Source organism: Apus apus, chromosome 17 (genome assembly GCF_020740795.1).
Source record: "Apus apus isolate bApuApu2 chromosome 17, bApuApu2.pri.cur, whole genome shotgun sequence".
Taxonomy (NCBI): Eukaryota; Metazoa; Chordata; class Aves; order Apodiformes; family Apodidae; genus Apus; species Apus apus.
In genome coordinates this window covers 5,092,850-5,105,881 of record NC_067298.1, presented here as the reverse complement: position 1 = coordinate 5,105,881, position 13,032 = coordinate 5,092,850, and the positions used below count along the sequence as shown (strand labels likewise).

Here is a 13,032-nt window from a genome sequence, read left to right as displayed (position 1 = left end):
GCACATCCCTAGCTCACAGCCACTGTCCCCAGGCTGCAGAGCCTTCCTGAGGACCAGTCTAAAGTGTTCCCCCTTCCCCAGACCCACAACCAGCCTTCTGCAAACTCCTCGGGCTGTTGCAAAGCAGTAAATAAAGACATGGTAGTGGTTTTCTACACAGCCTGCGTGTGTTCCTGCCTCCCTCCCACCATGACCTCGCTGCAACAGCTGGAGGAAGGGGAAGCATCCAACACCCCTTGGGGCACCTCAGTTTCAGGGGAGATGGGGAAAAGCCAACCCTGGGGCTTTTGATGCAGGGTGGGTAGAGGTGGGGGTGTCTCTGCCCTTTGGCAGGGTCAGGAGGCTCTGTGGAGCTTTTCAATCCAGATATTTGGCTGCCTCTCCTGCTCGAGGCCCTACAAACCCTGTCACCCTCTCAGGGAGGGGTCTTAAGAGGTCCCAGGGGACAGTGCATCCTGGCACATCAGAAGACCTTATAGCAGCCTTTCAATACCAGAATGGGACCTACAGGAAAGCTGGCTAGGGATTTTATAAGGGCATGTAGTGATAGAATCACAGAATCACACAATCACAGAATCATCAAAGCTGGAAAAGACCTCCAAGATCATCAAGTCCAGCTTATGACCTAACACCACCACAATGGCTAGAGCCTGGCACGAAGTGCCACATCCAGCCTCTCCTCGAACACGTCCAGGGGTAACAGTTTTAAGATGAAAGAGGGGAGAAGTAGATAAGATATTAAGAAGAAATTCTTCATTATGAGAGTGGTGAGACCCTGGCCAGGTAGCCCAGAGAAGCTGTGGCTTCCCCATTCTTGGAAGTGTTCAAGGCCAGGTTGGATGGGGCTTGGAGCAACCTGGTCTAGTGGAAAGGTGTTCCCCCTGGCAGGGGGGTTGGAACTAGAGGAGTTTAAGGTCCCTTCCAACCCAAACCATTCTAGGATTCTCTAATTCTGTCCTCCCTCCCTGCCACACTGACCATCATCAAAACAACCAGAACCCCTTAGAAGTGCCACATCCCTGTGCCCGAGAAGGGAGAAGAAGCCTTGTGTGTCTCATTAAATACAGGTAGAAATTTATTGAGGGGGAAAAAAAACCCACAGCTTTTAAAAAAAGTATCAAAAAGAGACAAATGAGGTGAAGAGTCTGGTTTTGGTTGGAGCAGCAATCGGAGGGACAGAGCAGGGCTGAAAACTGGCCCATGGTGGAGGGAGGGATGCAGAGAGGGATGGAGGTGCCACAGAGCTCCTGGGGCTGAGCTCCCAGCCCTTGAATACTCATCCCAGGACATCCCAGCTGGGGATTCACACCAACCCCCATTTTACAGCACTGAGACCCACCAGCACCAGAGCAACACGCACCAAGAGACAGAGCCTGGCACCAGCCCAGGTCCAAACCAGCCCAGTGGAGTCACCTGGACCCCAGGAAGGACCTGCCTTCACGCAGATGCCGGTGGGAGGGTGGAGGAGATGCTGGGAAGCAGCAGCCCAGGGCTGGGGCTGGTGGGGAAGAAGGCAATAGCCCCCATCCTGTGCTGCTTTGTCTGTCCAGCACCACTCAACATGGGGAGGGGTACCTGGGTCTCAACCCTTGGAAAAAGGGAAAGGGGTAACAGCAGGAACTCAAGGCAAGAAGTGAACGGTGGGAGCACCGGTGGTTTCCTGAAGAGTCTGTGGGCTTCAGCAGCAGCTACACAAGCCCCCCCAGGGCATTTTTCTCCATACCCACCTCCCAGCACAGCACTACCAAGATGGTAGATGCCACTCACCCACTTCCAAAAAGGGAATTTCACAGAAGTAAGGGGAAAACAAGCCCCCCCACCCATGTCAAGTCCTGCCTCTCCGTCCAGCGAGGAGCCCGATGGGGAAGAAGCAGCCTCCCTCTGTGACCCCAGGAGAACATCAGATGCGAGAGCAGGAGTGAAAAATACCTTTGAAGCTCAGCTCTGAACACCTGGGAGCCACGCAGAGGCCCCTGGAAGCCCAAAGCTGGGGAAGCCCTCAGGCCAAAGAGTTTTGGATAAAAAAAACCTGCCCCTGCAAAAAAGGGGGTTGTGTTCACAGTAGGAGCTGCAGCACCCGGGGGCACTGAGGGGGGCCGGGGCCCCAGGCAGGGAGGGGCACAGGCAGGAGACCTCAGCAGCTTCAGCCCCAGGGCCAGGAGCCCAACCTGGCCATGGACTCAGCAAAATCCCCCTTCCCTCAGTCCCTTCCCCACACAAAACACCAGCTGGGTTCCTGGGTTGGTCCCCAAACCAGTTGTGGCTTTTAAAGTGCCAAGAGGCAGCCCCACAGGGGTGCAGGGCAGGGTGTCCCCAGACCCGCTCCCCACCACGCCCCCAGCATTTAATGGGGATGAGCCCAAACCCACCATCCCCAGAGATGAAACCATGCCTAGGGTCTGCCCCATCCCAGAGCAGCCACCTCCTGCAGGCTGGTGCAGACCCATCCCATGGGAGGTATCACCACCGTTGCCTCTCCCAGCCCTTCCCCACCGGTGGGGTCAGTGCAGGACCTGCTCCAGCTCGTACTTCTCGCAGAACTTGCTGGTGAAGGGCAGGCAGGTGAGATACTCCACCCAGCGCCAGTTGATGGGGTAGACATAGAGCCAGACCACCAGTGAGGCAAAGAGCCCCACGAAGACCAGCAAGGAGACGATGATCATGGCTCGCTTGCGGTACTTGTCCACCGTGCCAAAGGTGATGTAGGGCAGGAAGGCGAAGGAGAGGAGGAGGCCGCTGAGGAAGCCGAAGAGGTGAGCGATGTTATCGATCCACGGCAAGAGGCCACAGATGAAGAGGAAGAGGACGATGCCGAAGAGGTTGAGGAAGGCTTTCCAGGGTTTTTCCAGTACTTGCCAGCTCTGGAAGAGCTCCACGAAGAGGCAGGCCAGCAAGCCGAACTGGGACCCAGCGGGACCCACCTGCAGGGATGGAGGAAGTCACGACTGGAACCTGTGCATGGCAGCCCAGACATGTCCCTGTGTCCCCAAGGACTGTCTCCTCCCCTCGCAAAATGCATTTGGCTCCTGGATCCCTCCAAGGGCTGCGCTGCCAAGGGACAGCCACAGTCGGGGTGGCACAGGGTGGGAGCCCTGGCATGGGAGGAAAAGAAGGGGAGCAGGCTGGCAGTGTTTTGGCAGAGCCAGCATTTCAGGTGACTCAGCAGACAGGCAGCATCACCCCTCCCAGGCCACAGCCCCCCCGGCCTCACGCAGCCCCGGAGGGATTAGGGTGCTCAGCGTGATCTTATTTAAAGCCCATCAGGGTTTTGCTGCCAGCAGATTAGCCATCTGCCTGCCCGGGGACCCTGCACACACACCGACACGTGGTGACGTGTGACCTAGGTGACATGTGTGAACCCCACACGTGGGGCAGAGACACCGCCCCTCCCCCCCCCCAGCACGGGGACACCGGTCTCCCAGTCCCTCATGGGAAAAACCTGCTGGGGACCAAGCACTCTGTGCTGCAGCCTGTAGCTGCCTCCCCAGACCTCAGGCTAGGGGCAGGGGGGGGTGTCCTAGGGGGCTGGCTAGGTGTGGGGTGATGTGGGCAGAGCCCCCTCAGTCCTCACCTCTGCCCGGTACGGCAGAAAGATGGCACTGGCCAGATTGCCCGTGATGCCACTGAGGATGAAAATGATGGAGATGCGATGCCAGCCCGCCAGCTTCTCCAGGTCCCTCAGAACTGTCATCTGGAAAGTCACCGACACCAGGCAGTGGATGATGCTGGGCAGAGAGACCCTGTGTTAGAGACCCCTGCCCCGCTGAAGCCCCCGTCCAGCCCTCCCACCCACTGCCAGGAGGGCATGAGACATCTTACAAACACCCTCCAGTGATGGCACGTGCTGCTGTAGTCTGGGGGTGTCCCCTCTTCTTTTCCAACCCACCAGGGATGACAGACCATCCTGATGGAACACTCTGGTCCCAAGTCACCCCCAACACCCCTTGGAGAGGGGCACAGCTCACCCAGCATGCAGGAACAGGGACAGCCACAGGCGGTAGAACTGGTCAGGGACCTCCGGGTTGAGGAATGGCAGGAGGCCACAGACCTCGTCCAGGCAGTGCACCTGCAACAGCAGGAGGGGTTGGAGGGGGGTGACAGGGTCTCAGACCACAACCCAGAGCCACAAGGAGCAAAGAGGGGCTCACCAGGATGCGTGGCTGGTGACGCCACATGTCAGCCATGGGGGGAACCCTGGGTGGTGCGGGACACCCGCATTGTTCAGTTGCTGGGCAGGGAGCAACCAAGCGTCATTCCCAGTGCCCCAGGAGATGCTGAAGGGCCGTTTTCCTGCTCGGGATGTGCCCTTCCCAAGGCCACCAGCACTGCCCAGCTGAGGCTGGCTCAAGCCCTGTCTCTCCTCTCACCCCACCCCAGCAAGGCGGGCAGGCAGTGGGGGCAGGAATCCAACCAACAGCTGGGAAAGCCCCTGCACGTGGCATCCCCCCGTGGCTCACACCCATCCCAACCACTTCCCATTCCCAGCAGGACACTAGAAAGCCCTTTGGCATCAGCACGGCAACGTGTGACCTGCCTGCTAGCTTGGTGGCCCCTGCTCACCTGCGAGCAGAGCGTTGCCTCCTCGTGGAAGTATCCGTGCATGAACTCGCAGTATTCCCGGGTGGTGATCTCGCAGCTGGGGGCAGGGCAGGCAGCGGGCTCGCTCGGGGCAGGGCTGGCTCTGAGCATCCCCCTCTGCTCCCGGCAGCCACTGTGCTTCCCAACCCCCCCATAACACCCCCCTGGCACAGTTGATGGGACAACACCACCCCCATCGCTGTCACCCACCTGCCCTTGGTGCCAATGCAGCAGGGCCTGCCCTTGACCTTGCAGTCCATGTGGGCCAAGCCCGTGTGGTTGGTTTTGGTCTCGTAGGTGCAGATCTAGAAGCAGCAGGGAGAGGAGCCGTGGTCAGGGTCCAGCCTCAGGCTCTCCCCGCAGCTCCCTGCATGGCTGGTCACCCACTGTGCCCCCCACAGAGGCTGCTACTGGGGTGCCACCCAGCTCACGGTGGCACCGGGCTCTTACCGGCCACTTGGTGATGTCATCTGGCCACACGTGGGGTGGGTTGGACGCCGGCTCCTCACAGGTCCTGGCGGGAGGAGGTGGGCGAGGGGGTCAGGATGGGTCCCCCCCAGCACATCCCTCACTTGCACGCAGCTGGGTGACTGTGCCACCCCTCCTACCTGGGGTCCTGGTGACACACGGCCCCCGATGTCCGCTTCTCACCCGAGCCCACGGCAGGCGCGTTGCTGCCCGGCCACTTGATGAACGTCGCCAGCGTCTCCTGGAGAGGACAAAGAGACGGCAGTGAACACACCACCCTGACCCCGCAGCAGCAGGGCAAAGGTGGTTTCCCCCCCCGCATTTCCCCAGGGACCCGCAGCACTCGCGGGGCGGGTGGCACGCACCGAGCAGTCCTGCGGCAGGGTCTGGATGCAGCCAGAGTTGTCGTTCTGGACGCAGCAGCCGGAGCCGCGCTCCCGGGCCCGCTCCCGCTGGATCAGCCTCTCCACCTGCCGATCCTTCCGGATGCAGGGGGAGAACTTGGCTCCCAGATGGATCAGGTCGATCTGGGAAGGAGATGCCAGTCCAGAGGATGCTCTGTGCCCCCCCCCATCCCACACACACCTCCACCCTCTTCAGTTGCCCCCAGGTAGAGCTCAGCAGGGGCAGGAGGTCCCTGCAGATGATGGCCCAGGGTCTCCGTTACTCCACTGGAGGCAGGTGGGCAGGAAGGAGATGAGATCTCTCCTGACCATCCCATGGTGACTCTGCAGCTCTGGGAAGCACCACTGAACCCTCAGCCCAGGCTGGGACTGGGCAGCAGGTCCCAGAGGGATGGGAGCAGCAGGCTGGGAGGAGTCAAGCTCTCCCCCGGGGATAGGAGCACTCCCTGGGTACACCCCGGCCAGGGCAGTGGGAGCAGAGGTGGGCAAAGGGCAGAGCCCCAGTGGTCCAGCAGAGCCCTTACCGAACTGGGCCCAATCCAGAAGTTTTCCTGCTGGATGTACTTGACACTCTCGTAGACACCCTTGTTCCTCAGCACCTGCAAGCCAGGCCAGGGTCAGCTCCCACAGAAGGGGCTGGTGATGTGGGGGGTGCAGCCCACTCTCCCTCTGCTTGTAGGGGGCTAAGCAGCTCCCTATGGCCAAGGGGAAGGGCTGCTGGGTCCCACCAGAGCTTGGGAGGAAGAGCAGCTCTGCTCCCAGCCCACACAGTCCTGCTTGTCTAGCAACGTGGACCCCTTGCCCCAGCTATTTCATGGAGCTTCTCAAGCAGCAGCAACCAGCAGCACCCAAGATGCTCCAAGCCCTCACAGGAAGGACAAAAGCTGGGACACTTGGTCACAGTCCCCCCAGGAAGATGGATGCCTGGTTCCAGCTGGCTGCAGGTTCCCAGAATTAACCCCAGTGGGAAGATCACCTCTCTGAGGTGTTGAAGGCACCCCCAAGACACTAGCCTTTCCTTTCCTTGGCCGCCAGCTGGTGCCATTTCAGAGCCAGACGTTTCACCACAGAGCTGGGAGGGGACAACCCTGGCCAGTAGCTCTTAAACTTACTAACTCTGTCGTCACGTGCTGGGCGAAGCCGATGGGGGCGATGCCATAGGTGCCGATGACCAGCAAGGTGATGAGGATGTGGACAAAGGTGATCCAGTAGGTGAAATACGGCCTGTGGAGGAAAGGACCCAGAAACCTGAGCAGCTTAAGGATCCCTGGGCATGGGGGAAACTGCAGTTCCCCCAAACCATCAAGGGGGACACGCCTCTGAGTTAACAGCTGGGGAGCCCCGTGCCTGTCTCAGGGGTTTCCCCTCACCGGTGGCTGTCGGTGATCTCCAGCTGGGACTGCACGATGCTGCTGAGGCTGCGACGGTACGTCCTGTTCAGCCACTTCCCCACCACCCCCAGCCCGTAGTAGCGTTTCTTGCGGTCGAAGGCAAAGTGCTTCACTTTGGAAGCGATGCGCCTGCCCCGCCGCGCAGCCGGGCCCGTGGGGGCCGAGGGGAGCCGGGTGCCCTCCCGCCTGCAGAGAGAGGAGAACCCCATCAGCTGAAGAATCCCCCTTGGGCAACCCCACGGCTGCACCCCAGAGCTGGGGCAGGCCGGAGGATGCTTGGGATGAAGGCTTAGGGGAAGCTTTTGGCTTCAGACTCCTAGGAGCAGGCTGGAAGCATCTGGTGCTCCACAGCAAAGGGCAGCTGGGGATGCTGTCCTGACTGCAGCAGGGGGCCTGGGCAGCCTCAGGGGCAGCACCCACTGAGAGCTGGTACTCACGGGGTGGGCTGCTCCACCTCAGGAGACAGCCTGGCATCCTCCCCCACTGGGTGCATGCGTAAATATGTGGCTGATAGAGGTGGCGACTCGAAGACATCATCAGGCATGGAATATGTCTCGTCATGCATGTCCATCTGGAAGGAGGATGGAGACATGTTCTTAGATATGTGTGACGGGCAAGAAACCTCCTTCTGCCCGAGCATGTCCACCACCAGGGCAGCCTGGCTTCACCTGGCTCTGGGTCCCAGGGAGAGGGGAATCCCCATGGACATCCCACTAACTGCATGTCCCAAGCTGTGACACAAGCCCACGATGGCATCACCCCCTGCCACCCCCAAGGAGCATCACCGAGACCAGGGCTCCTGCACCCAGGGCAGGATCAAGCATCAGCACTGGGGTCCCCCTACCAGAGTTCTGCTCTACATCTAGCCCCCGTGCAGGGCCACCAGGACCCCTCCTCACTCCGGTGGCCAGCGTGGAACAGCGCTTGCCTTACTGAAGAAGGACGAGTCCAGGGTATCAGCAGCATCCACGACGTCCTCATCCATGAAGCTGGGGTACACGAAGCTCCTCTTGTTGCTCCTCTGCTTGGGAGCCAGTGGCTCCAGAACAGAGCGTCCCTTCGGCAGGGGAATCAAATGAGGGTGAGCAACCAGAAGCCCCTCAGTTTTCAGAGCACTAGGGGTTTCCCACAGTCTCCTTCCCCAGAGCAGAGTGGCAAGCCTTAAATCCCAGCCAGCCACCATATCCCCTCCTGCATGGGAAGGACGTGCAGCAGGAGCTGGCAGCAGATGCTGCCTTTAGCTCCCAAGGGCCAGCGTTGGACCAGGACTGTGTTAGTCAGCACAACAAGTGAACTCTAAATCCCCTGTTTGGTATTGGTCCCACAGACCCGACCCTGAAAGCCACTGGAGAAGCTTCCCCTACAGTAAAAATCCTCCTGGCTCCTCAAGAGTGAAACCTGGAAGCTGCTTTTTTCTAGGGATGCCAAGATAGTTCCACTTTGGGGGTCCAGCTTTCACCAAAACTTCTCCTTCAAAGCAGAAAGGTCAAAAACCTCCCAACCTCCCCCCTCAGCCCTGCTCTGGAGAGATTGTGCAAAGCATAAAAGCCAAGAAGCCAAGATGATGGGGGGTGAGGGACAGCACCGAAACCCAAGTCAGGAAGATGCTGAACCCCTCCAGCTCCCCAAAACTCACGCGGAGAAGGGCTGCAGCTGCCTTGAAGCTCATGTGGGCGACAGACTCCCTCTTCCTGCGCGGCAGGCGGCCGTAGCCCGAGCGGATGCTGTTGAAGGATGCCAAGGAGATGACACCAGGGGTGAGTGGGGGCAGGACATGGTGGGGCGTGTGGGGACGGTCGGTCTCGTCGGGATGGCGGAAGGGTCGGCCCCTGGCCAGCGGGTCCACGATCTGGAGGAGGGAAGAGGTGTCAGCGCTGGGAAAGCAACGCTGGGAGCTGGACTTTGTGCGCTCCAAGCTCTACCTTGGGCATCTTGGTGGGCTTGGGTGACTCGGTGCCTTGGAAGGATGGGACCTCCTGGCTGGGCAGCTCCATGTCGCGATAGGCAGGCTTCAGCTTGCCGTACCTCATGCTGCAGTGCTGCAAGCTCTTGCGCTGCCACTGCTGCCGCTTGCCCTCCCAGTCGCTGCTGATGCCAAACCATTGCGCCGTGCCCCTGGACACACAACGGGGACACCAGTCATCCTGCTGGTCTCCTCAGCCTGGGTACTGCCATCCCACCCAGACATCCCCCCCGGTATGTGATTTCGGTTGGGGTGCCTCAGCTCAGCCCTCAGCAGGGCAAGTTTTGAGCTGGCCATGGGTCAGGAAGGGATGCTGCAGAGCAGTTGCTGGCCTTCAGGTCTCTCTGGAGAGGTAACTCCATCAAGACTTGCACCTTGCACTGGACAGTGCATCAGCTCTGGGTCCCTGGGTCTGCTGCTGGGCTGCAGCAGACATCCAGCCCAAGGTGCTTGTGATGGTCCTGCGCACACAGGGCTGAAAAATGTCCCCAGTGTACAAACCAACAGTGTGCATGAGCACCACACAATCCTGCAGGCAAGCAGGGGGTCAAAACAGAGCAGCGCAAAACCCTCCAAGGTGTTCCTTTCCAGGCTGAGACACTCCATCCCCACCCCAAGTCCTCCGCCAGTACCCACAGAGCCACACCACCCCGAGAGGGACCAAGGGACACCCTCAGTGACCTGGCACTCACTTGCGGATGCTCTGGGACAGGGAAGTCTGCCGCTGGAAGCCGGGTCGGCGCTCCGAGCGGGGCTCCTGCAGGCTCTTGCTCTTTCGGTAGATGGGGACCTTGGAGGGCTGGAAGGCACAGCAGGACATTAGGGACAGGATAGTACCAGGGGTTCCCCCCAGGACAGCAACCTGCCAAGCCCAGCGTGGGATGGAAGCAGTTGCTCACCTCCTTGTGGGCACCATCCTCCTCTGTGTCGCGGGGGGGGATGACGATGGAGAGGTTGGGGGGCTTCTTGCTCTGCAGGCGGCTGCTGCTGGAGCGGCTGCCCCCGTTCTTGTCACCGGCTGACATCTCGGGTTGGTGGGAGCTGGCAGGCTGGGGGGGTGCAAGGAGACAGTGAGAGGGGAAGACACATCCCCCAGGAGCTCACACATGGGGGGAGGTTGGGTACCAGGGGGAGAGAGAATCACAGAATGGTTTGAACTGGAAGGGACATGAGGGACAGCTCCTGCTGCAGTGAGAGGGGCTGGGACAGCCTGGGACACCTCAGGCCACAGAGCCTGCCAGGCTTGGGATGCCCTTTGGGAAGGGAGATGCAGGACATTCCCCTTCAGCATGTGCATGAGCACACCAGGCTGGGAGACTGAATCCTCCCTGGCACCACGTGCCAGGCGGGGAAAGCTTAATAGCCCAGAGGTGATTAATGCCTCGAGCAATCCCCTCCTGAGGGTCCCTGCAGCCCAGCTCTACCAGGAAGGATCTCGCAGGAAAGGTAATTCCATCCGAGCGTATGGGAGTGACTCCTAGATCCTATTAGGGGCTTTGGGGGCCTCTTCCTGTACCCCCCGACCACGTGGCAATGCTCAGGGGACTCACACAGCTCTTACAAGCCACGGCCATGGGGATGGTGCCACCTGCTGTGGTCACCCCATGTGGCAAGCACCAAGCCCTGCTACAGCATCACCATGGATCTGCTCCGGAGGGAGATGGGAGCTGGCAGGAGGCAGGGACGGGGCATTCTTGTAGCTCCCCCAGCACAACTTCAGACCCCACCACGAGCAAAGCCCAGCTTTAACAGCACTGCATCCCCATGGGACCAGCTCCCTCGGGACTCTGTAGAGTCCAGGACAAGCTTCCTGGGGATATGGAAGCCCGGAGGTGGTGGCACGAGAGGGCATCACTGCCCTCCGTGAGCTCCTGGGCCAGGTGACAGCCTGCTCCTCCTGCACAGCTTAAGATGGGTGCTGGGCTGGATGGGGCAAGACACTGGGGACATGACACACACGTGGCAGGGGAATGTCAGATGTGACCCAAGCAGTGGCTTCACTGAGACCCTCCACTGAGGGCCACCAGCTGCCCCAGCTGGCAGCAGGGCAGGGTCCTCAAGCCCAAACCAACCCTGCTCCTCCCTGGCCTTAGCAATGCATCAGTTCCTGGTGGGGATGTGGACAGGAAGATGTGAGGCAGCTGTCACACAATGCAACTGGGACATGGCAAGGTGTTGCTGGAGGCAGCATCCTGGCTAGCTGCCTGCCTTCCCTCCTCCCCAAGCAGCCCAAGGCAGCACCCTTGGGTGCTGCCAGCAGCCCAGCTGCAGCTTTAGACTTTGCTACCATTCAGCACCAAAGCTGGGAGCAAACAGCCCCCGAGTTTCTCCTGGGAGCTCAGCCAATGCCAGGCCCCACCAGGGTCTCCCTACCTCATACGAACGGCAGGGATCCCGTGTAGTGTGTCTCAATGACAAACACCCGTGCTGGCCTTCCTCTTCTTCCTCCTCCTCCTCCTCCTCTGTCCTTCATGCACTGGAGACCCAGGGCACAGCCAAGCTCCTCCTCCCTTGCCTGCTGGGGAGAGAGGCTGCAATGAAAAGCCATGCAAGGGAAAGCTGAGGGCTGCAGGAGCATCCCGGGTGGAGAGAGAGCTGAGGTCAGTGCTCCCTGGACCCTGCGGACAGGGCTGCTGGTGGCTGGACACAGAGGACACAGACCAGCCACTGGCACAGGGCAGCAAAAGGAGGAAAAGTTGTTGTCTGCGGAGATACATCTTGCTTGGTGGCAGGGGAACTGCGTGGGGCAGGCAGGGAGCTTTCACCTGCTGCCAGGCAAGGCTCTGGGGAAGTGAGAAGTCTGGGAAGAGCAGGCAGGAACCTCACTGAGGTATTTAATAGCTGCTAAGCTGGGAGAAGGCCAGCTGAGCAGTCCAACTCCATCAGGCAAAACTTTCCATCCAACTGGTGAGCTGGAGACACTGTTTGTTTTCTTCCCAGGGCAGCCAGCAATGAGCTGCAGATGCCAGCTGCTCCAGAGAGCCAGGGATGGGAACGCAGTGGAGCTGGAGCAAGCCCTGGGACACCCTCATCCTCCTCCTGCCTGGGGAACAGCCATCAGTGGTGGGGCCCCACACAGCCAGGAGCACAGGAATTGGGGACAAACTATCATCCAGAGGTGCAAGAGGACACTGTGCTCTTGCATGGCCCCACTCCCAACACCCCTGGCCCAAAATCCCATCCCTAATTGCTCCCATCACCTCCCAGGCAGCCCTTGGCGAGGCTCTCCCTGCTTCCTGGCAAAGCAGCTTCACAGCAGCTCAAATGCCAGCCCCGTTCCCACCAGCTCCCCGTGCAGCCCTGGGGGAGGGACAGAGCCAGCCTCCCCCGGGTGAGGTGACGCAGTTCCCGGGGGAGCTGGCACATCCCGGCCGGCACCTGCCGTCCCGGTCACGCGGAGCAGCCGGAGCCGCTTTCACAGCTCTGAGAGTTAATGCAAGATTTGGCATTGAGAGAGCAGGGGGGAGGAGGAAGAGGAGGAGGGGAGCAGCCCCTAAGGGCTGAAGTCCCCTTGACCACACAGGATGGGGACAGCGGCCACCACCCAAGCACGGATCCTAACCTGCAAGAAGCTTTACCCTGTGCCAGCTGGAGAAATCCCCCAGGGATGGGGCTGGGAAGGCGACTTCCAGCTCCCCACGTGTTCGGTGCTGGTGCCCAACCTCTCCAGAGCTGGCACTGCTTGCTCCCAGCATGCTGGGCATGAGAACAAGTGAGCTGGTGCCTCCATCCAGAGCAAGCCTGCTATGAGCTCAGCCCTTTGGGTTCACTGTACCCCCCAGGTCCCCTTTTTTCCTCCCTATGGCACCAGAAGCATCGTTCTGGTACTTTCAGCCCCACCTGCAGGGCAGTATCTGGCTGCCCCTCAGTGCTTCTGGTTGCAGGTCACCAGGGAGGCTCAGTCCAGTCAGGGTGGACATGGTGGCTCTGCCCTAGGGACAGGAAAAGGAAGTGAGAGGTGACATGCTGAGCTGGTATGGGGGGGTGGCTGTGCGAACGGTCTGCCCCAGGGACAAGGCTGGTGACACCAGTGGGAGAGTGATGGACATGGGACTCAGCACCCAGGAGCACATCCCAGCCTTCTAGGAGCTGTGCTTGGAGCTGGAAGAAAGATCCTGGGGGAAGTGCAGTGTCAGTTCAGGCTGGAAAAGATTTCCAGAGAGAGAGGAAAAACACACTGGGGACACTGTCATCATCCATGGGGTGAGGGGTGGAGGGGCATAACCCA

The 13,032-nt window shown here is 60.2% G+C and overlaps 1 protein-coding gene across 1 annotated transcript; it reads right to left on the bottom strand.

Annotated features, from left to right (window-relative positions):
• Window positions 1-1,060: 1,060 nt before the first annotated feature.
• Window positions 1,061-11,318, bottom strand: RHBDF2 (rhomboid 5 homolog 2). The gene is made up of 18 exons (XM_051635062.1): window positions 11,178-11,318; window positions 9,704-9,853; window positions 9,497-9,603; window positions 8,764-8,956; window positions 8,478-8,690; window positions 7,770-7,898; window positions 7,279-7,412; window positions 6,821-7,027; window positions 6,563-6,674; window positions 5,975-6,049; window positions 5,412-5,573; window positions 5,187-5,287; window positions 5,029-5,092; window positions 4,789-4,883; window positions 4,561-4,636; window positions 3,966-4,066; window positions 3,572-3,725; window positions 1,061-2,921 (listed from the first exon to the last, which is right to left on the bottom strand). The coding sequence occupies exons 2-18, from the start codon at window positions 9,827-9,829 to the stop codon at window positions 2,502-2,504; spliced, it is 2,469 nt and encodes an 822-aa protein (XP_051491022.1). The 5' UTR covers window positions 9,830-9,853; window positions 11,178-11,318; the 3' UTR covers window positions 1,061-2,501.
• Window positions 11,319-13,032: the final 1,714 nt, after the last annotated feature.

Excerpts from the sequence above, each read along its gene's own strand:
- RHBDF2 (XM_051635062.1), bottom strand. The coding sequence starts at position 9,829 with ATGTCAGCCGGTGACAAGAACGGGGGCAGCCGCTCCAGCAGCAGCCGC. Across the intron at positions 8,957-9,496 it reads CTGTCCCAGAGCATCCGCAA|GGGCACGGCGCAATGGTTTG; the intron begins GTGAGTGCCAGG and ends TTGTGTGTCCAG. Across the intron at positions 4,884-5,028 it reads ATGACATCACCAAGTGGCCG|ATCTGCACCTACGAGACCAA; the intron begins GTAAGAGCCCGG and ends TGCTGCTTCTAG.